Below are 25,038 nucleotides of genomic sequence, written 5' to 3' on the forward strand. Positions count from 1 at the left end.
GAAAAGAATGATGGGAAAATGTCATTACATTATTAATAACATTCAGTGGTGTCAAAATATTAATACAACAGTCATATCTTCATCACATTATCAATGTATTCTTAAAGACAACATGTCAATTAAAATGTCTCATTCCTGTGTTAGCTTTAAGTTTTTAAAATTTAAAGCAAGCCTGATTTTTAAATGGGAACTGTCTAAAATTGTACACTCATAAATTGAAGAGACAAATGCAGAAAATATAGGTCTGCAGAGTGTAGTATTGATAGGACAGGGGCTATTTCTTTAAAGTCAGTAATGACAAGTTCTGAAGTGTAAACTATCATTTTTAAAACCATACCACTGCATGACCACATAGCATCCCTGTTTCAATTAACTATGGACATGAAAGAATAATCTCTCCTTTTAATCCACTCACAGCCATGGTAGTTCACTAAAGCTGCCATGACAAAATATCAGACTAGGTGGCTTAAATCACAGGAATTCATTTTCTCACAGTCCTGGAGGCTAGAAGTCCCAGATCAAGGTGTCAGCAGGTTTGGTTTCTCCTGAGGCTCCTCTCCTTGGCTTGCAGATGGCCGCCTTCTGGCTATGTCCTCACATGTCTTTCCTCTCTGCACGGACATCCCTGGTGTCTTTGTGCGTCCAACTTTCCTCTTCTTATAAGGACACAGGTCAAACTGAGTTAGGGCCCACTGTCAGAGCTTCATTTTAACTTAATCCTCTCCTTAAAGACCCTATTTCCAAAACCAGCCACATTCTGAGGTACTGGGAGTTACAGGATCAAAGTATGAATTTTGGAGGGATATAATTCAGCCCACCACAGTACATGTACTTGACACTGATTTACAACTATGCACCAAAGTAGTGAAGATTAAACATTTATTTGTGCATTCATTCATTCATTCATTCCTTTTGGAGAATAAATCCTAAAGAATATTAAAACAAAATATTTTCAAGAATGTTGATTTGTAGTTCTTTCTTTATTCACTTATGCATTAGTCTATCCAATCATGCATCTTTACTGATTATTCTGAGGCTGAACAATACAGTAGTCTTTGATTTGGGACTGTCCCCATGTATGTAGACGTATGTAGCTTATAATTTTCCTCTCCATATTCCTGCTTCTCATATCATTTAGCATACTCTACTAGAAATTCTGGTTGACTGAGTGGTCTTCCTCACTAGATTGAGTCCCTTGAGGGCAGGAACTGTATCTTTCATCTTCTAACCTGAAGAAATGGAGGGGTATGTGCATATAGTAGGAGAACAATAAAGATTGTTTCAAAATGAAGAGATGAAGGGATTTTTTCATTTATGTGAAAACTGCACATTACTATGTGGAGAATTTGCCAGAATGCCAAACTGATATCCAAAGGGTTGTTCAGAGACAGAGTAATTTATCTGACACTGACAGCCAGACCTAAGTCGATTGGTATCAGAGAAGTGACACATGTCTCAATACTTGACATATATTGGGTAAATATTTGCATCCTATTTCTCTGTATTGTACAGCTACACAGACTATTGCAAAGCTCATAACCATGCAATTTATATATAATCCCTGAGAGGTGGTATCCCACGGCTACAAATATGACTCAGTTGATTATATTAAAGTATAATAAAAGTTGATCAGCTATTTTAAACATGCCAAGCAGTTATGTAATTAAATTCCATATAATCACAAGCAAAAGATTGGCACATATTTTCAAAATAAAATTCTTGTTTTACTCTGGTTGGAAAACTTCAGAGGAGTGTTAATGAATGACTTAAGACTTACCTAAAGGCATTCCGCTTGCTTGACTAAAAATCCCATCGCTGTGTTTACTATACTTCCACGTTGCATTCAAACCTGGAACAGGAGAAAAAGAGTTTTGAGTCAAAAAAAAAAAAATCCAATATAGTTTAGGAAAGTTTGTCTTCTGAATCCCAACTTTTAAAGGCGATTTTGCAAAGATGATATTGTTGCATTGCCCTCTGTATTTTTTTCCCACTGTGTTGTGGAAATGTATACAAGTCCAGCAACTCCTAGGGATATGCTACCAAATATGCAAGTATTTGAATATCTATTTCATGTAGGGAGATTAGAAAGTCACTTTCTGCCAGTTGTGTAGCTCTATTATGCAAAAATCAAGAGGATGCAGGTCATAAATTCTATTAGGTTGGAACTCTGGGTGTTGAAAAGACTATATAGATAATTTTAAAAGATTTTCCCCCTCAGCTGAATCACTGCTTTCAAGTTAAGCTTGGTTTTTAAAATATAAATCAAATAAATGTTTTCCATGATGCTATAGACCTTTAGTATAAACTGAACTCCAACAAACTTTTGAGTAGACATTTCTAAAATTCAGCATCTATAGAATTCCTCTACTGAAAAAAAAAACATTTCATAAAGTTTGGTTTCCATTTTTGAAATTATTTTGTTTTAATGACAGCTATAGTCAACTCTATCACTGTGAAGAAATATTTAAAAGATATGCCTAAATAAAATTAGCTCATAAATAGTTACATTAAGCCAACATTAATAGAAGTATTTAAGGAGATTTCAGAGTGCAATTAAGGAAATAAAAATCTTGTAAAATTACTACTATGAAAGGCCTAATAAAAGTTTGTTATAATTTCAGTGACGGTGAGGCTATTCAAATATAAAATATAAAAAGACAGAAAGATGTTTGCTCTGAGACAAAATAAATGGGTGTATGTGGATTTCTCTGTTGTTAATAAGTGAAACTTTAGTTCTTCCTATGTTAGTTCTCCTTATAAATAATTCAGTTTCTGTCATAGGAGATACACTATAATTTGTAATTTTGCACAAATATTCGTCTCAAACCATTTACCATTTTATATGGTGAATTATTGAGGCTATAGAAATTAAACTGGTTTAGAATCATGAGTACCTCATAAATGTCTATACCAGATAAAGCATAGGATCTCTGAAATTTGGAAAACATAACCCAGAGCAGTGTATAGTTCAAAAGAAAATATCTTGTATGTATCTTGTTATCTGCTATTCTTAGCATATAAATCACATAGTAGATGCACATGGCAGATGCTCCGCAAATACTTGTGGAGTGAATGAATAAATAAATAAATGACAAAAAGAACTATATTTGCATATATTAAATCAAATATATATGCTTCCTTTCATAAGAAATTCATTATATGTTTTGGACTTAGCTAAAAAAAAAAAGATATCCTAGCTAAAAAAAGATATCTTGGTTTTACATAATTACATGATAAACATTTTAAAAGTATATCATTCCCAGTTTATGAGCACTAATTCATGGGAATAACATCTAAATATAAAGAATCGGGCTCTGCTGTTTTTTGATAATGATTTAAAATTGTTATCTCTTACCTACATGATAAATTCTTCTTTATAAAATTTTTATGGCTATTTATCTTTTATCTTCACAACAATTACAGGGAGAGATGTTACACATGATAAAAATTCCTTTTAATGGAATGAAAAAATAGGGGCCTGAAACTTCAGTAACTCAGTCATATTCACACTAATCAAGACTCTATACTCAAGCCAAGTGTTTGGTGATTTCTTCTCTTTTTTCTCTCTTTTCTTGTTTCCTTTCACTATAGTGTCATCCACTAGTTTTTAAAAGTTTTGCCTGCCTGCTTTTGTAATAGATCTTAGCATTAGCAGCTACATCAAAAATTTTTTTTAAAAAAAGGAAGTTGATTATATGGTTATTAACCAAACGCAGATGCAGCTAGTGCTGGTTTCATCAGTGAAACCCATGATAGCCATCTCACATGTGTGAGAGCCTCTTATCCCTGTGTTTGCAATTGTCAAGAGTTGGAAATGTAGGGAAATGTTTGCTTTTCATTTTGTACTCTACTCATTTAATTTTTTACCATGTGCTTCCATAGAGTCCCCCCAAAATCTAAAAAACACTAGTTTCATGAAAAAATTAAGAAAATCATTATATAAATAATGTCGTAATTAAGTGTATTAACATTCTTAAAGATTTATTAATTTATTTTAGAGAAAGAGAAGGCATGAGTGGGAGGAGGGAAAGAGAGAAATAGTGGAGAATCAGACTCCTGAGGAGTGGGTCGCTCATGGGTTTCAATCTGAGGACCCTGAGATCATGACCTGAGCCAAAACCAAGAGTTGGATGCTCTGCTGACTAAGCCATCCAGACACTTCTAACATTATTTTTAATTAATGAACACATAATGCTATTCTCTATCAGGCATTGTTCTAAATGATTTACATCTAAATGTAAATGCTGTATTAGGTATTAGCCAGGTAATTCTGGATTCAGATATATTGTCTTGCATCTTTATCATTACACCATATTTATTAACTTTTGTAAAATATGGTTAGTGTATGGCACACATCTTTTGTATCCGTCTACCTATTTATTGTACTACTCAAATGAAGTTTTATTTTTTTTCTCCTCAAGGTCAATGACCATATCTTCCTCTAATTTGTTTGTTTTTTTTGTTTTTGTTTTTGTTTTTTCTTTCAGTCACTGTATACTTTGAGTTTTTATTTGTTTTGAAGTCTTTGAGAGGTAATGGAGAGACTGTTGGTTTGGGGTTATATAAAAAAAAACAAAAGAGATCCAGATCTCCTCTCTCTGTTACATATGAAGTATACCAATTTTCATTTTCCTGTCCTGAATCCATGCTTTAAGGACATTGTCCATCTAAGAAGCATCTAGAGTCTTGGGGTACTTTGGTGGCTCAGTTGGTTGAGTGTCAGACACTTGATTTCAGCTGAGTTCATGATCTCAGGGTTGTGGGATGGAGCCTTGCATCAAGCATTGCACTCAACGTGGAGTCTGCTTGTCCTTCTCTCTCTGCTCTCCCCGCCCCCCCACAATAAATAAATAAAATCTTTAAAAAAAAAAAAAAGAAACGTAAAGAATCCCAAACTAAAGATTTGAGGCAGGAGACAGCTGTTGAGTATACCCTAAAGCAGATATAGATTAAGGGATAATGGATAGATGGATGGATGGATGGATGGATGGATGGATGGATCGATGGATGGATCGATGGATGGATGGATGGATGGATCTAGATAGATTTATGTCAGCATTTCCCAGATCTCATACATCTGAATATATAATAAGTATCATTAGTTCTAATACTCATATTTGACTTGCTCATCACCCTCACCTGCTAGTAGATGACCTCTGCCTTCTGCATACTAATCCTCTTGCATTTCTAGGGAGTCACGTAGGTTTTCTCACATGCACTTAGTACCCAGCCTGATATCAAATGGCCAAAAAGTAACTCCACTGAGCATATCCATGGCCTTGCTCTGGATACACACCATCATCCCTGAGCATCAGAAGCAAATGTTCCAGAATATTTCCCAGCTTATAACACAAATTGGCTTCTGTCAGGCCATCTCACGAGTTGTTCTGATATTCACAGATAAATCGGAGTCAAGAATGCACCCAGATTTGTTTCTTCCATGACTACCAAACTTGCTCCTTGTGCCAAGAATGCTGGTTTCCAGTTCTTATGCAAAGTAGACACCCACTCTCCTCTATCAGATACCCTCAGAGAAATCTACATATTCCTTACACTCAAGATGAGGTCCCCTTTTTATGAGGGACCACAAATGTTATATTAGGGTAAAGGGGTAAATGATCAGAGGGGATTTTTTTAAAAAAAGATTTTATTTATTTATTCATGAAAGACACACAGGGAAAGAGGCAGAGATATAGGCAGAGGAAGAAGCAGGCTCTAGGCAAGGAGCCTGATGTGGGACTCAATCCTGGGCCCTGGGATCACAACCTGAGCCAAAGGCAGATGCTCAACCACTGAGCCGTCCAGGCATTCCTGGAGGGGAATTTTTATTTTTATTTTAAGGAATTGACTCACATGATTGTGGGGGCTGGCAAATCTAAAATCTGAAATCTGTAAGTCTGGTCAGCAAGTGGGAGACTCAGCCTGCACTCTTGAATCCAAAATCTGCAGGGCACACCAGCAGGCAAGAAACAGACAGAATTTCTGTGATTCAGTCTTGGGGCAAAATTCCTCTTACTTAAGATGCATCAGTTTTTGCTATTAAGGCCTTCAATTGATTGGATGAGACCCACCATCGTTATGGGGAGTAATCTGCTTTATTTAAAGTCAACTGATGGGATCCCTGGGTGGTTCAGCGGTTTGGTACCTGCCTTCGGCCCAGGGTATGATCCTGGAGTCCCGGGATCGAGTCCCTCATTGGGCTTCCTACGTGGAACCTGCTTCTCCCTCTGCCTCTGTCTCTGCCTCTCTCTCTCTCTCTCTCTGTCTCTCGTGAATAAGTAAATAAAATTTTTAATAAAAATAATAATAAATAAATAAAGTCAACTGATTATTAAGTATTAATCACAGCAATAGCTAGACTAATGTTTGTTCAAGCAAGTGGACACCATAGCCTAGCCAGGTTAATACATAAAATTAACCATCACAGACTTATTACTTTATTTAAAATCATCAGTAAAATATTACTTTAGAAATAAAAAAGTTAGACACTGTCATAGTGTGGACAATTATAATACAAGTGTTTTTCCTGGAGGAATGTCAATAGACCATTCTTTGAAAATTACTGTTTTAAAAGAGAAAAGCCTGTCATTTTATGGAAATGGCTCAAGGATAGACAATTCAGTAAGTCTTATAATGGGCCAAAATATTTCTAGTTGTGACATTGAAGACTGCTCCAGCTTCTCTAAACACAGTGTTTGCTTATGATGCATTGTATTTTCACAGGTTGATGGAAAAGCATAATTTTAATAGGATATTTATTTACACCCTAACATTACAATTTAAGTTATGAGAATCCATTGTGTTCATTTTACATATTCTCTTCTTATATGCAGGAATAATTTTCTCAGCACATCATTCCAAATTAAATTGCAAGGGCATTTTATGATGAATTAAACAGGTGATCCTCTGCAAGCCTCGGTAACTATTAGAACAAATATCTAAGAAGTAAACGTTTTTATCACAATATCACTTCTCTCATACTCATTACTTCTCTTTTATCACACATGGTGTCCAGTACAGGGCTTAGTTAGAAAAGCATTAAATTAATATTTAATTGATGATGCATCTTCACCAAAAACCTTTCTCAGGTGATACTTTACTAAGCTGGCAGTGCAAGGTGTGAACTGGGTGGAGTCCCCTTTGTGAAATAGGATCAGGCCATGGGCACCTCCAAACTAAATCCTGCACTGCTTTCAGGGTGAACTCAGGTGGCCGTTGATCCTTATGCAGGGTCCAACACAGGTGTTGACACAGCTGACCTCTTTGGGCTGAAATTTTGTTATTGTACATTGTGAATAACATTATTTGTGTCACAGAGTTATTTTGAGACTTAAAATACATGAAAGAGTATAAAATGTGTTTAACAGGGCCTACCAAACAGTAGATAGTCAATGTTATAGCCATTGTTGTTACTGAATTAATAACATCTTACCTTCAATATCATATTTTGGGGGAGCACGGATTCATTTGCTCTTTTTGTTCTACAGGTAGTTAGACACTTATTATTCTCATCATGTCTCATTAACTTCTGTTGTTTAACAATATGTCACATGAGTACAGTGTTGTGTTGCAATGTAATAACCAGTTCCTAAGATGATAGTTCCTAATATGATAGTAGCAAATGTCCATCTAAGTCTGGGGACATATCCACCAGTTTTGCAAGAAATATTTGGCTAAGTTATATGACTCAAGTTTCTTTAGATAATATTCCTGGAAATTTATCTCAATACACTCCTCCTTGGCTTGTGAGTTGAAAGCATTTATGAAAATTAGAAGGCAGTTCCTGACTCCTTCATTCTAGATCTGTCCTTATCTAGAGGCAACGTAGAGGAGAGGGTGGATTGTTAATGTGTGTATGTAAGGGGAGAAAGAGTGGGAGAGACAGACAGAGACCAAGACAGAAAGAGAGAGAGAAGAGGACCGCTCTAGGGTTATATTATAAAAATAACCAAGAAAAACAACCTGGGCTCAATGTACTATACTGTATTACAAATCAGGTATTAGAGATACTCAGGAAGCCAGACTGGAAGACAGCTGGATTAGAATGCTGTCAGCCTAGGAGTTTTGCATGGGAGCCTTTTGTTGTAACCAGCCAAAGAAGAAAAGAGGAAAATGAGGAAGCATCGTCCATCATTATCACAACTGACAGTAATAGTTCCTGTTTTGTTTTGTTTTTTTCCAAACTAGTGACTGACAACTCCCAGCAGGCTGGGCTCCCCCAAACACATGCTGCTATCCTGATAGAGGGACCAGGTTTTCTTACTTCCAGTTTTATCACAATGAAGTTTTTATTATTTAACCATGAGGAGGGTCCGAAGTATTAGAAGTCATAGGGGATGCCTGGAAGAAGAAGCATCCTTGTTCTCAAAGAACTTACAACACCATAAATACTTCTGGCTTATGAGGATGCTTGCAAGGGAGATTTGTGAAGACTACAGCTAAATAGAGGGAATGCTGTCTACACATAAAGGGAAGTCAGGCGTTGCTCCATGGCTAATACAAGCTTTGGGCAAGGTTTTGATGAAAGGGAGAGATGTGGATTTCTCTGATGAGGTGGAAAGTATTATAAGCACACATAGAAACTTTGGCTAGTGTTGTAGTTTGGGTGAGGTTGTATATATGAGCACAGAGCAGGATAAAGTGATTCCGGTTCTGCAAATTAGTTTGAAAGCACAGGACTGGATGTTAGTGGTGGTTCGTTGCTCACCTGGCCAACGACAAGTATGTTGCGAGTTTCAGCTTCTATGAAGAGCAGAAGAGCAATGATGATGAGGCTAAAGAAAGCCTCCATTTTTATTAATTATAAGGTCATAATCTGATTTTCTGGAATCAAAAGGCTGAGCAAGCAATTGTGAAGCAGGGGCTACACAGTGGCAGAGATGAATGCAACCTGACATTCCACGTGCATTGTGGCATAGCTCATTGCTTTCCAGGCATCTGTGGAAAACACACCACCTCTTAGGTCTGCTGCCTAAGACGTGTTCTCGCTGAACCATAACCTAGCAGTGGTTCTCAAGTTGGAATATCAAATGACAGAAGGAGATGTGGTCAGTAGTCACCTAAATTGTTCCAGCATTTTTAAACATCCTGGTGTTGACTTGTGAGAAGGATGCATAGGACAGGAGAAAAAATCAGGAAGAAGCTGTATGTTTCATTTACCAAATGACACTGGGAGGTTGTCAGAAAAGCAACTAGATAACATACATTAGATACTAAAGAAGCAAGAATCGTGTTTTAATTTTCTAATGGGAGAAACCGATAAGATATAAATTCCTCAGTTTACACCAGGAGTTAAAAGAAAATCATTGCCTACTTATTGGTTCATTTTGTAAATTGAGATCAATGAAATTCTCTGAACAACAGCATGAAATCAATCGTAAAATAGCATATAATTCATGGCCGGTATTGTAAATTATAGTTTGCTTGACAGTAATCGGTGAGGTTTCCATGCACCGGGATGCATTTCCGTGTAACACGTCTCAGGATGATGCCTGTGGATCCATTTCTAATGCATATTAGAGTGATCTGTTTTTCCCTGTCTACAACTCCCTGTGTTTGATCTTATGCAAATGATGCAATCAAGCAAATGGAAAACAAGATGTTGTTGCTAAGGGGCTCTGACAAACAGTGGCCTTCTGTTTTCAGGGTCCCCCCACCCTCCATTTCCCCGACTCAGATTTGTGTACATACCTGCAATTGTTTGAATCCATTGATCCATTACATTGCCCTTGAAGGGCCTAATCACTTCTGTAGAGACGGATTACCAAATCAGTTGCAGTTGGGCGAGGAGGAGAGAGTTATCATTATATTCCTCTTCGCTCGAACATGTTACATTGGTGGCTCTGTTTATGCCCGTTCCCAAAGAGTGCCTTAGTCCTGCTTCCCCTGTAATCCTCTTTCACTTTTTAAATTTGACTCTTTGAGAAAAACCCTCATTCCATTTGTTCCCTTTCACCCACCTACTCTTTTCCCACCCACCTGATACTGCCTCCTTTTTGCTTCTGTGATTTTTTCCCCCTTTTGCTCACATCTCCTCTTGTTTCACCAAGGATTTCCCAGGGGGGCCACCTATGCAACTTCCTCTCCCATGTATCATGTCCGGGTACTGTCCCCTTCTTTTTTTCATGCCTCATTATTCAAAGGACACTAGTGACATTTCATCTTCTTATGGAAATACATTGAGAATAATCCACTTCGGGGTGGACAGTATTGGCATAAAAATGACTTGGAAGTCAAAAAAGCTATTAAATCAGTCTGGCTTTCTTTGCACTGTTGAGTTTATAGTTTTTAAAGTCTCGGAATCAAAGAAAATCCTCACTTCCTATCATAGCAAAGGCAGAGCAATCAGATCAGATTTCCCAAACCAGAAATGTGGCCCGTTCAATTTGTGTGTGTGTGTGTGTTTGAGTTGTCTTAAGAAAAATGATTGGAAAAATTTTTAGTTCTGCTTAGGCTTGAAAAAGCTTGGCTGTCTGGTCATCATAAGCACAAATGAGGTGCCAGTAAGCATGGAGCGTTTATAAATCTGTCCATAAGACATATACTTGTGTCTCCATTTCTATGTAACTGTTTATATCTTTACTTCTGTAGCTCCACTTGACAACTGACTTCCCTCTCATAAAACTTAGTAGTAAGAGAATCAGAATCATGTTGAGGGTTCCCCTCCTGTTCTCTGATGGTGTGAAAGCTTCCTGAGTCTTCCATAGTTTCTTGGCTTTTGGAGTGTGGCCATCCATGGCACTTTCCTTCTTTTTGCAAAAAGACCACTATTAAGATTTCTCACTCAGATACCTTCATTGCTTCTGTATCTCACTTCGGAAACTGAAATCTTTGCACTGTTTACTGTGGTCCTGCCTACCAACAGACACTAAGGTCATTTCTTTAGCTGGGATGTGTCACCTCCATGGGACACATATCTTGGAAACACAGGTCAGGGCCCTTCCTCGCAAGAATCTGTACATGTCTTCTCTCTTTATTCCATCATTCTGGGAAGTCTGAGGTGGTGGAGGTAAGAGAATATGCACTTCTTGGTTTTCCCAACCTTATATCTGAACCCTGAGTAGTCTCTGTTCCCTCCGGTGACTCTGTTCAGGAAGTTTCTCTTGCTCTTTCTGCTCCCTAACCAACCAGCCACATTTTCTTTTATAGACAGTACCTATTTTATGGATCAACTCTAGATTTATAATTTAATTGGAAATCTAGATGAGAATTTAAGTGAGGGACAATTAGGGAAGGGAGAGGAGGGCAGAAGGAAACAAAAGAGGTTAATATGACAGCCATATTGATCTTAGCCCCTTGGCACAGATACCAAATGTTACAGGGGTTCAGAGGAGAGAGCCTTAGGGGTTCTAATTTTAGACCCTGCTCAGTTCCTCAGAGGAAAAGAAAAGATCGATACGATGAAGAAAGAAATAAGGGAACAAGACAGTTATTACCAATGAGTGCCAAGGGTCCAGTTGAAATTGGAAAACCTAAAATTCTAGTACTCTTTCAGTATCAGCAATATCTCTCATTCATACCTCAGAGGTATGGGAAGCATGAGAGAAATGAGATGGTGAGATTTATCCAGAACTAGGAATCGAGAGAGCAGTTACTGAAGTAGGTTGCGGCGGTGAAAAACTCTAGGGAGCTGGAGAGCATGGTTTTGAAAGGGGTGATCGAAGAGCATATCAAGGAAAAGGCAAATATCGCAAATAGTTTGAAAATGAGAAAGTGCTAAGAGACTAGACCTTGTGTGGTGACAAAGGAGTGGTTACATTGATATGACAAGAGGAAGAGGTAGAAGGCTATCAGTTTGTGGTCAGAGAGGGCAAATCTTAGATTAAGAATCTTGGAAATAGTTCGAGAGATGATCAAGTAGTGGGTATAACTGTGCTGAATGTCGTATAAATGAAGTAAAGGTGAAGGGCATTACATTTGAGGAAGTTAAACTGAAGCCAGATTCAGAGATGAGTCATTATTGAGGATGTTGGAGTTGCCAAAAAGGAATTATAATTGAAAAGAAAACTGAGCCAATGCTGAAGTCATTGAGGAAAGAAGAAGTATGACATAGAAGGTGTAAGAGGGCATGTGGCAATTAGGTCTACATTTTCATAAATAATGGATTGATATTGGTAAATTATGGCTGTCCTCTCTCTGTCTATACATGTATATACAAAAAATATACGTAACCAAAAATAGATAAATAATATTTAAATCGTCGTTATGCCCTCACTCTGAGATACCACTCTTCAGTGTATCTGTAGCTCCTTGTTTCTTATGAAGCATTCATGTTTGAAAATTACATTTTGGCATTCAGGCAAACACAATTTTGCCTTTTTCTTTTGTGTGTGTGTGTGTGCATGCGTGTGTGTGTTTAATCTTTCATCTCACGATTATAGACTCCCTTCATTGGCTTAACAATTAATTAACTTCTTGGAGATTCTTAGATGTTATCCTATTTCTGAGAAAAAGTTGGCAGTCTGGGTAAGGGGTATAGAGGTCTCCCTCTGGTCTTGTCTATTCATTTACTCAATAAATAAAACTATGCTAGGTAGACATCACATCAGTCCTGAGATATTGTAGTGTACATAATAGAAAAAAAATATCTCCACTCAAGGAGTTTAAAGTCCCCAGAGAGGGATATAAAGTCAAGAAATAAATAACATGGCAATTTCTGACATGTTTTGGTAATTATAATAAGTAACTAAACAAGGTAATATGACAGAGAGTATCTGGGGATGGTGGTGAACACACTGTTGGATTATCAAGAGAGAACATCCAGAAGAGGATGAACCTGAAGAATGAGAAAAACTCAGCCAAGTATAAAGAAGGAGAAAATAGATTTCACTTAAAAAGAATATACCTGCAAAGTCCTGGAGGTGTGAAATTGTAGAGTTAAAGGAACAGAAATACGTCTAGTGTATGAAAGGAATGAGGAGAAGCAGGCAAGTGTTGTTAAGTCAGCTAGTATTTCACTGACCATTCTCAGATTTCATGATAGGAGAAATAAGGGACCCAAAACAGTATATTATTCTGGGAATTGAAAGATCACTCTTCACTAATGATCATGCTTCTTTCTTCATTGAGAAAACTGAAGCAGTTATAAGATAAATCCCACGCACTCCTAGGACCACCTGGCCACCTACCAGCATTCATACCCACATAGTATGCCTTCTCTCCGATAACTAAAAAGTATCTGTCCTTGCTCTTTCTAAGTCCAAATCTTCTGCTTTCATACTAGATCCCATTCTTTCACATAATCAAGGCAAAGCTACAGTAAATTATCTCCTTTTTCATCCATTACTAATTTTGTCCTCTCTGTTGTTTCATTCCCATCAACATACAACATAATTTTTAATTCATTTAAATGATCTTTTTTTAAATCCCTGGACTCTACTTACCTTCCCTCTATTGTCTCATTTTTCTACTTTACAACAACATTTCTTGAAAAAGTTGTTTATATTCACTATCTCTGGTTCTTTTCTTGCTCTCTCAAAAATTCACTTGAGTCAGCCTTTGACACCCATAACTTCACTGAAACTTTTATTGCACAAATACCAATGCCTGACATATTGTTAAACAACGGTCAATCTTTGGTCCTTGTCTTATTTGACCTCTCGCCTTTAAAACATTTAATTAATTTGACTTCCAGATACTATAATCTTCTTGTTTTTCTCATACCTTCCCAGTTGCCTCTTTCTTTGTTTTCTTGGTTCCTGCTTTACTCCTAGAAAAAAAAAAAAAAAGAAGATACCAAAAGTTTGGATCATTATACCTTTTCTCTTTTCTATCTACACTCACTCTATTAGTGTCCCATCCACTTTAAATATAATATATATGATGATGACATCTTAAATTATATTTCAGTTCAGGACTTCTTCCTGAAATTCCAAATTTATATTCAAATTGCCTATTTGCCTCTCCATTTGTTTGTCTAATTATTATCTCAAACTTGCTGTGTCTAAAACATGAATTCTTTATCTTCCCCTTCAAAACTTGTTTTTTTTTTTTTTTTTCCTGTGATCTTTTTCAACCAAATTAATGGTTATCTCATTTTTGCCTTTGTTCAAACTAAAAACCTTGGAGTCAACTTTATCTCCTTTCTTTCTCTCTCACATACTACCTCCAGGGTACAGAGGAATCCTATAGTTTTGCCTCTAAAACATATCCAGGGATCCCTTTGGAGGGATTTCAGCAAAATGGCAGCATAGGGACTTCTTGGTTCCTTCCATCAATCCCCCAATTCTCACCCCCACCCCCAGAAACATCAATTTGAAGAACTATTCACACTCAAAATAATCTTCACAAGAGCCAAGGATTTCAAATAAGGGAATATAGCACTTGGATAGGGCACAGAAATAAGAGAATATGCATGAAGGAGGGTAGGAAGGATAGACTCACATTACTTCCATTTATCCCTGCCCTAAATCCAGACAGCCCAGCACAGACCAAGACTCTCTCCCTGGGAGAAGGAGAGTAAAGTGAGCATCTCACTTCACTACTCCAGACCTACCCTGTTCAGCCCTGGGTTGAACCCTACCTAGGCTGGCTCCGTGTATGGAGCCATCATACTACTTGATTTCAAAATATGTTACAAAGCTATGGTATTTAAAACAGTATGGTATTGGCATAAAAACAGACATACATCTCTATGGAATGGAATAGAGAGCCCAGAAATTATATATATATAGTCAACTAATTTATAACAAAGGAGCCAAAAATATACAATGGAAAAGGACAATCTCTTCAATACATGGTGTTGTGAAAACTGGACAGGCACATGCAAAAGAATGAAGCTGGACCACCATCTTATACCATTCACAGAAATTAACTGCACTCAAGACTTGAATGTAAAACCTGAAGCCATAAAATCTCTAGGAGAAATCATAGACAATGAGCTCTATGACTTAGGTCTTGGTGATGATTTTTCAGCTCTGACACCAAAAGCAAAGGCAAAAAAATCAAAAATCAACAAGTGGAACTATATCAAACTAAAAGGCTCTGCACAGAAAAAAAAATCATCAAGTTGAAAATGCAACCTACTGAATGGGAGAAAATGCTTGCAAATCATATGTCTGATAAGGATCTAATATCTAAGTTGTATAGAGAACTCATACTACTCAATAGCAAAACAAACAGAAAAGCCAGTCTAATTAAAAAGTGGACAGAAGATCTGAGTAAATCTTTTTCAAACAGAGACATACAGATAGTCAACAGGTATATGAAAATATACTCAACATCACTAATCATCATAAAAATGCAAATCTAAATTATTAACAATGAGATATCACCTCACATCTATTAGAATGGCTATTATCAAAAGGACAAGAAAATAACAAATGTTGATAAGAAAGTGGAGAAAAAGGAACCCTTGTATGCTATAGGTAGGAATGTAAATTGAATGCAGCCACTATGGAAACCAGCGTGGAGGTCCCACAAAAAAAAATTAAAACTAGAACTAAAATATGACCTAGCAACCCTACTTCTAGGTATTTACCCAAAGAAAATGAAAACATTAACTCAAAAAGATATATGCACCCCAGTGTTCATTGTAGTATTGTATTCAATAGCCAAGATATGGAAACAACTTAAACGTTCTCTGATGGATGAAGGATAGAGAAAATGTGACACACACACACACACACACACACACACACACACACAGTAGAATATTATAAAATAATGAAGTCACTTGCAACAACATGGATGGACCTTGAGGATATTATGCTAAGTAAAGTCATACAGAGAAAGACAAATACCATATGATCTCACTTATATGTTGAGTTTAAACTAGATTTATAGTAAAATAAGCTTATAGATACAGATACACCCCCCCACACACACACACACACACAGGAATGATACTCAGCCATCTAAAGAGGAATTCCTGCCCTTTGAGACAATATGGATAGACCTTGAGGGCATTATGCTAGATGAAGTAGATCAAACAGAAAAAGACAAATACTAAATGTTTCCACTTATATGTGGAATAAAATAGCCTAACTCAGAACTAGAAAGCAGCATCATGGTTGCCAAGGAATTGAGGCCAGATTTGAGGAGAAGGGTAGGGAGATGTCGGTCAAAGAGAACACACTTCCAGCTATAAGATGAATAAGTTCTGGTGATCTAAGTTACAGCATGGTAAACATAGTTAACAATACTGCATTTAAACTTGAAAGTCATTAAGAGAGTAAATCTTGAACGTTATTACCACACACAAATAAGTAATCATATGCAGGGCATAGAGATGTTAATTAACCTTATTGTGGTAAGCATTTTATAATGTATATGGGCATCAGATCATCACAATGTACATCTTAATCTTACATATGTTATATGCTAATACCTTAATAGAGCTGGGGAAAACCCATATCCAGAATCTAACTGTTTCTTACTTATGACAAGTCTCCACTTACTTGATTACAATATCTTCTTAAATGAGATTTATGCTTATGTTCTCGCTCACTGTAGTCAATATTCCACCCAGCAGCCAGGGCGATAACTCATGAAATCCATCTGATTGTGCAACAGTTCTGTTCAAAATCCTGTAGGGTCTAAGTAGGATCTCAGATTCAAATCCCAAATCTGTGCAAAGACCTACAAGGTTCATATGATCTGGTCCCTCCTTAAAGCTCTGATGTCACCTCTTACTGCTGTCTGCCTTATTTGCTCAGCTGCAGCCACATTGCCCTCCTTGCTATGTCTGTGCCAGGCATGTTCCTCCTTCTAAACATTTGCTATCTGTTCTCTCTTGGAATGGCCCTCCCCATAGAATCCCAGATTTACTCTCACCCCTTCCAAGTCTTTGCTCAATATGTCACTTTCCTGCCAAAGCCTCCACTGACTCTTGCCTTTTACAATTACCCAGAATCACTCCTGATTCTTCTTGCTCTTTTCTCTGTTTTCTGTAGCACTTTTCGATTATATACCACTAACATCCTTAAACCCTGCTAGACATTTTAGTTAAAACCATGCTGTTTCCTATCTTCCTCATCCATAAACTTCATAACACTTTAGATAGTCTGGGGGTAAACCTGAACTATGAATGCAGGACTTGACGGGATTTGGTATTTTGGCCTTGGCTCATCACTCATACTGGGCCTCTGAAGTAACGCGACCCTCCCAAACATACTTACTTCTTCATCCTGGTCTCTCCCAGTCCCCAACAAGTTGCCCAATCCATAGAGGAGGATATTGTGTCATAAAAACCAGATTTGGATGGTAACCCTGGAACTAATTACTAAAAACCAGATATAGATGGTAACCCTGGAACTAATTACTATAGGAGGCTGGTGGGCATCTGAGGCAGATATTCCTGGTGAGTGTAGGAACTCATTTGGTGATCAAGGTCACTTTCAAAGTATGGAGGTATAGTATGAAAGGGAGTGGAGAGTGGTGCAATATGTGATAAAGAGACCTTGGAATATGATGATACCATAGTGATGCAATCTGATCTTACCAGCCTGAGAATGGTAACTAAGGATTCACAAAGGTAACTAAGAATTAATTAAGGATTTTTAGATGTGCAAGTCTGTTCCAACGAACACAGACAAGCAATCATCAGGCCATATTTGAATGGTATGACTTCCTTACCACCTATAAGCTGGGTAGCCAAACCCCCACCTCAACAAGCTAGAATGTAAGGAAACAAGAAAACTGCCCCACCACAGAGTCTGTTGGCCAAAGAACCATTATAGCATGGAGTCTCATTTCCACAGACCAAGACAATCTGAAATGGCCAGAGGGAGGCTCATGCAAAATATTCCGAAGTCACTTGGAATTGACCTCATGGAATACAATTTCGACAGAAGCATGTTCTTTGAGAAAAGTTAGATGAACTCTGATGTTCGAATACTACAGCTTTCTCCTAATTGCACTGACTCACCCATCAAGGATTCCTGCTTTACTCTAGGCTGTGTCTTCCTCAATTTTGCTCCTGAAAATGGATTTGGGGTCAAATCTCCAGCTTCCCTTTCCTCGGGAATGCAAGGAATTCAGACTGATAATAGAGATGGGCAATTGCTTGGTCACTGAGTTCCTATGGATCTGGAGAAGGTGAAGAGAACAGGAGAATGGCAGATAATGGTTAGCATATTTACTCATTAGAATTTGGGCCAGAATTAGGACCTGCTATATAGGCAATGTTTTTTTTTTTTTTTTTAAGATTTTATTTATTTATTCATGAGAGACACAGAGAGGGAGAGGCAGAGACACAGGCAGAGGGAGAAGTAGGCTCCATGGAGGGAGCCTGACATGGGACTTGATCCCGGGTCTCCAGATCACACCCTGGGCTGAAGGTGGCACTAAACCACTGAACCACCCAGGCTTACTGTTGTTTGCATGAAATTTTCCTACAGTAAATAGTGGTTTACACTCACTGTAACATATGAGACCACTGTTCTCGTGATTCTTAACTTAGTAATTTTCATAGAATGTTGGTCCAAATGGAGGTCGTCCAGGCCTAACTCATGCACATGTGTTGCAGCTGAGCCTGTCATGTCTCCAGCAGTCCTGGGCAACGGCATCCTGCTTCACCACCAGCTTCAAATTGTCTTCTAACACATCTGATCGCATAGCTTAGGGATGCCCACTTCAGCTGGTATCACTGAATCCCAGTAGGATAAAATTAGAAAGAGAATAGGGCTGAATTCAAAGCATTGTGAATCTATTCTTGATGATCACTCTTTTGGTCTAGACTAACCATATTTAGCATAAAATTATTTGTGGGTTTTTTTGTTTTTGTTTTTGTTTTTTGCCTTGTTTTGGTGACCTACATGTTTAACCAACTGACTGTACTTTGCATGAAAATCAAAGTGTTCTTTTCTGGTTTACTTTTGCTGTCAGTCCAATACAAAATCTATTTCCCTAAATCAGGTTGTATTTCATTAATCTTCTAAACACGAAATGGTTAATGGTTCAAGGTTAATGAGGCTTAAAAAGATGTGTCCCTTAAATTGTGACTAACGTATTTCAAAAATATTCCGGGAAAATAATAATTTCTTCTAGGAGTATAAAAGTATGAATGATATTTAAATCTCAGTAAAGTTGACTGAACTTTGGTTATATTCATCAGCGAAATGATTATTGAGTACCTTTTTAATGATCATTTTAAAAAGACTTTTTTATTTGAGAGAGAGAATGCATGCGGAGTGAGCAAGAATGAGTTGGGGGAGGGGCACAGAGAGGGGGAGATATTGAGTGACTTTATAAATGAAGTGCTCAGGGTATTTCAGAGCTGAATTATTAAATTACAGATTGCCTTATTCTGATGCAAGGGAATCAACTGTTTCTAGATCATCTCATTCATTAGCTCCTGATTCATTTATTCAAACACATATTCAGAACCTACAATGCGCCAGGCACTGTGCTAGACACTGAGGATGCAAAATGAATCCTTCCCTCACAATGTTCAGTTTCATGGATCAGAGGGTCACGTAAACAAATCATCGTGACAGCACTATAATGCTTTGCAGAGGGTGTGAGCACATCCATGGGAGCCAGATCCGTGGAGAGGATAAGAGCTCCACCTTGTGCCAGGGGTCACGGCAGGATGTGCTAGGAATGTGTCAAGGTAGAAACAGGCTTTTGCACTGAGCTGGACTACTTGAAGGTCAAATAATAGTTGGTCAGGTGGACAGAAGAAAGGAGTTAGGCAGAAGGAATTACAAGCACAAAGTCATCATTACAAGATATGTATTTGCATTTCGAAAGCAACTTCTTCAAATATACTGTAAAAATAATTTCAATGTCTCATTTATTTTTTAACAGAACAGTTGAAGTCACTCTAAACTCAGAAAATGATTTACCTGGTCGTAGAGATTCGAGCAGACAGTCAAATTGTGAAAATGAAAAAGCTAAAGCCAGAGTTTGACTGACACTTGTCTATTTAAAAATAACCGTAGTACATTTAGAGGATAAAACAGCCTATATTTTATTGCTATTGATTTTTTTAGGGCTATTGATTCTTGTTTTAAGCTTGACTTTAACCGTTCTAAGAAGTAGGAATGTAGAGGAGGAATGAGATCACCTGAATAAAAAAATACGGTGGTAAATAAATTCTTTTTTTTCCTCCACCCTCTAGATTTAGCAGTATTTACACCCCACCAGTTCCTGCTCAGTGCCTGCACGCACGTGGGATGTACAAACAGTTCCCTGGTCATCCTGTACACCGCACAGCTGCCACCAGAACACGTGGACTCCCCACTTCTGACTGTCCTGGATTCTAGAACTATATATGTACAGTAAGTAGAAATGTCGTCTCTGTCGCACACAGGTTTATGCAAGAGTCCCAGTGAGCTCAATCAAGGGAAGGGTTTGTGACATAAAATTAATTTTATTGTGATGAAATGCATAGAAGTGATTAGTTCAGTGGTTCTGGGAACCTTTGATTATCACTTGCCAACTTAATTTCCATTTTGTCTTTATGCAATCAGGCTGAGCTACCTACTTACACAGATTCTGTGCAAACTTCAGCAAAGGGAAACTGACCACTTACAGGACTGCGTTGGGCTTTCTGTAGGGGAGGCGTTATCCATGATGAGCTGGAATTAAAGTATAAATATATGTATAAAAATAAAAATAAATATAAATATAAAAATAAATATATACTCTTTTTTTTTTTATACTCTTTTTGAGTATAAACTAGGACCTTCTCGTTCCCTTGGCAGTTGAAGTCAGAGAGAAGGAACTTTCGCCTCTAGGCATGTTCAGATTATTTTTGATATTAAGCAATTCTTACCCATTTCCTAATCTGTGATGTACAAGGTGTACTGTCCTACTGAGTCAAAGCTTAGCAACCTCTCTTGCCACCAGGTAATACTTCTTTCCATTCATCTCTGCGGATCTCAGTTTTCTCATCCATAAGAGAAGAGTTTGGATTGAGTACATTACTATATTCATTCAAGCTGGAAAACATTATGATTTATATCCTATTATTCCGGGTCTGAGCCATCCTGTTGGCCTTCGGTGCTGCCCTAAGCTGAGCCCCCATTACTTACAAGATTTCCCACGACTCTAAGTATTTGTCTGTTGACCAATTTCTATTTTATGATTTGTCCGGCTCGTGTTCACTGACACATTGTAAGCCCTCTGTGGAATTCCCTCTACTTTTCCTTTTACCTACTAAATCCGATCCATCAAGTATACAGACTTCTGTCTAGGTAGTGTCTCACCTTATCCATGAAGTTTTATTTGACTGCTTCAGCACTTCAGCACTCACCTTCTCTGCATTCTATAGTGACATGTTAATTCTACGTGAGATTGCTGCATTTTTTAAAGAAAAAAAAAATTTTGAAAATTATATTATTTCTCTCTCGTGCTTCCATTTTTCATAAATTCTCAAATGTTCTACTTCTCTCAATTTTTGTTCTGTGGCTTAAGTTTGAAATCAAGTACGCACACATTTTTTTATATTATTAGCTAATTAAAATTATAAGTAACTAGAAAGCAGGCACTATGTCATATTTTCTTTACACCATTCAGGAGGGACATTTAATAAGTACTTGGGTTTTTTTTTTTTTTTTAAAGCTTTCAGTGTGTGTGTGTGTGTGTGTGTGTGTGTGTGTGTTGAGTGGCATAAATCCAAGTTCATATGCGTCCTTTAAAAATCTTGCACAGGGCAGCCCAGGTGACTCAGCAGTTTAGCACCTGCCTTCATCCTAGGGCCTGATCCTGGAGACCGGGGATGGAGTCCCACGTCGGGCTCCCTGCATGGAGCCTGCTTCTCCCTCTGCCTGTGTCTCTGTCTTCTCTGTCTCTCTGTCTCTCTCTCTCTCTCTCTGTGTGTCTTGAATAAATGAATGAATAAATAAAATCTTTTTAAAAAACAAATAAATAAATAAATAAAAATAAAAAAAATCTTGCACATTTCAGGTTTGACTTGAACGAATAATGGATAGTCATGCTATATTTTTCCATTCCCAGGTGGAAACAACCAAGAAATGTAAATGGGATTCTGGAGCGCTATATACTATATATTTCAAATCACACGCGTGATTTTACAATTTGGGATGTCATCTATAACAGTACAGAACTTTTTCAGGATCACCAGCTACGACACTTGTCCCCTGGCAACAAATATCTCATCAAGCTGGGAGTAAGTTTACTTTACTTTTGTCAGTTTCTCTTCCCTTCCCTTGCTGCCTCTCTCTTCCTATGTCCCATCTTCTCTCTCTCCCTCACTTAAAAAAAACCCAAAACCCGAAATACATGTATTGCTATTGAGACTGAAAACTCACTTCACACTGTAAATGGGAATGTGATCTAATACCTGCCTATTTATTTTGTATTATGCAAAAATGATAGCATAACAATCTGAGTCAGTAGATTTTCCCCAAATCTAATTTGGGATTATTAGAAATTATTTCTTCTTTATTATTTCCAGAATGTCATAATTGGTAAGGGCCTTTTCTAAAATGCCTGAATTAATAAGGTTATTTCCCCATGGAGCTTGTATTCATCTGGAAAACAATGTACAGTATGAAAATTTAGGTCTTATATATTAAAATTAAGGTTTAAATGACCCCCAGATATTCTGGATTGTTATTATAGTCTGGTTTACATTACACTTCTATCTCAAAAGAACAGTCACTTAATAAAACCCTAGAATCAACATACTTTAGAGGTCTTTAGACAGACAATAGCATTTTTTAATGCAAAATAGCACTTTTATACAAAGGTCTTTTAAAAGACCTTGATATTACTGTGGAATTTATACTCAGTGGTTCCCTTTGTTTTTTGATGAAATATAATCTTTTTTAAGTTTAATAGCACATCTGATAATAACTGAATATAAACATGAGATTGTCCCTATTTGTTTTAAACACACTCTTCATTTTATAGCAATACCTATATAAGGATATTTGCTTTGATAAATGCCATAGAAAATATTCTGCTCTTGATTATGAATAAATTTACATTTATGTAGACACTGTGTATGCATTCATTTTACTTAACATGCTCTTGAATGCTCTAAATATTATACCACGAGAAAATAAACTACATTCAACTATTGCTAACTGTCTGACCTGACACCACAAAACAAGGACAATCAGACAATGTTTAAAATCCTATTCAGAACTGACTCCATGTGCCTAGGTGTTCAGCACACGGATAGGCTTATAAAACAGCATCTTTGATTGCTTAGTTGTATTACTCAAGATGTGAGAAATGATTTTCAAAAACTTGATTTTCAAAAACTAATACAGAAATCCACACTATTCTCAAAACAGTGGTAATATCAAAACCCAGAAAAGACTCTCTTGCATAGAAACAACCAAAATTAAACAGAAATTGTTGTGCTCTTTGGTGTTATCAGGAGGCAAATGTGAAACAAAGTTCGACTCCCAAGTCAATTTTTAGGATATGCTGGGCGATCAGTGAAAATCTACTCAATCTCCAATGTTTTATACATCTATAATATCTTGAAAAATAAATACCACTACATTGGGAGTCTAGTCCCCTGAGTTTCAATTCAGATTTTGCTACTAACTGTGTAACCAAAGACAAATTCACTTAATTGCACTGATTTTTATGTTCTTTAAGCCTAAAATTAGGGCTTTGGATGAAATTATTTTTAACGTCTCTTTGAGCCCTAAAAATTCCATGACACTAAATCATTCTGTGATCCCAAACAATATTCTATGGAGTCAAATGAGATCTGTCAGCCACTGAATAATGTTGATGCAGGACGTCATAAAGATGTGGAAGTCCTTGCCCTAACTCTTGTTAGGGAAATAAATTTGCTCACATTATTTTTTATTTCACTGTATTTATTAGTGGAAAAAATATACTAATATTTTTTTAGAAAGTATTCAACTAAAAGGTTTTTTTTCTTAACTCTATAACAAGTAAATTAAGTGAACCGGAACATTTTAGATTCATCTTGGTTAATTGAAGGATTATTGTATATGTCAGTTTCGACATAATAACGGGCTTTCAAGGTCATTAGATTAGTAGATGGAAATTAGGTTCTCAGCCAAGTAAAGTTGCCTTTATAGGTAGTCTTAGCATGTTGAAAGTTCTGGAAAATAAAACACACAGATAGCAAAGCCTTAAATAATAGAAGAAGATACATGAGAATTCAAACCACTGTGGTTTACTCTAGACTCAGAGACTGTGTTACTTCAAGTAAGTGGCTTCATTTAATTTTTCCTGTTAACTGGATTATAAATTCCTGAAGGGTGGAGACAGAATCTTTCAAAATTCTGTCCGCGGAGTCAAGCACAGTGCCTAGTAGAAACTGGAAGCTCAGCAAACAATTCTTGAATAAATGGATGAATGAAGGAATACTAAGTATATATATTTCATAAAGAATCTGAGATTTCATCAGAAAGGGAGACAGAACATAAAGACTCCTAACTCTGGGAAACGAACTAGGGGTGGTGGAAGGGGAGGAGGGTGGGGGGTGAGGGTGAGTGGGTGACAGGCACTGAGGAGGACACTTGACGGGATGAGCACTGGGTGTTATTCTGTATGTTGGTAAATTGAACACCAATAAAAAATTAATTTATTAAAAAAAAGAATCTGAGATTTCTGATATGAATTAAATGATTTGCTGTAAAATGTCAGAGTCGGGGACTGTGTGGTTCCAAGCATATGCTTTTTCTCCTAGAAGAAACAGCATAATGTGTCAGTACACTCAACAAATGGTATTGTGGAATGTGGTAGCTCTGAATAAAGATAATAAGTCAGTAATTAAATGAAGAAGCTAGTAAGACAGACAAGTAGCAAGATATGTATGGTTTGATAATTTTCATATTTCCGTGAGACATTTACCTCTTGATGAATGTTAAATGTTAAATACTTTTCCTGGAAAGATTCTTGGAAATGATGAGCTTAATTTTTCAAAAGATCATTTATAGTAACATGGCCTTGTTCTTTTACTTCATACTTTAAGGTATGCTGCATTCTTAATATCCTCAGAGCTTACTTACCTGGAAACAAACTATTGAAAAAGGGAATGCTAGCTTTGGATGTTCCTAATAGTCATCATTTCAAAATAATCGATACACATTGATTAGTTACTCACTTCCTTATACCAAAATTCAGAGTCCTGTT

The 25,038-nt window shown here is 37.1% G+C and overlaps 1 protein-coding gene across 1 annotated transcript in view; it reads left to right on the forward strand.

Moving 5' to 3' along the window:
- USH2A (usherin) overlaps positions 1-25,038 on the forward strand; it is a 691,295-nt gene that overhangs the window by 325,928 nt on the left and 340,329 nt on the right. Inside the window, exons 32-33 of the mRNA XM_072814508.1 lie at positions 20,063-20,222; positions 21,904-22,075. Coding sequence (XP_072670609.1) covers positions 20,063-20,222; positions 21,904-22,075 — 332 coding nt within the window. The remainder of the gene's footprint in view (positions 1-20,062; positions 20,223-21,903; positions 22,076-25,038) is intronic.

This window comes from Canis lupus, chromosome 38 (assembly GCF_048164855.1).
Source record: "Canis lupus baileyi chromosome 38, mCanLup2.hap1, whole genome shotgun sequence".
NCBI lineage: Eukaryota > Metazoa > Chordata > Mammalia > Carnivora > Canidae > Canis > Canis lupus.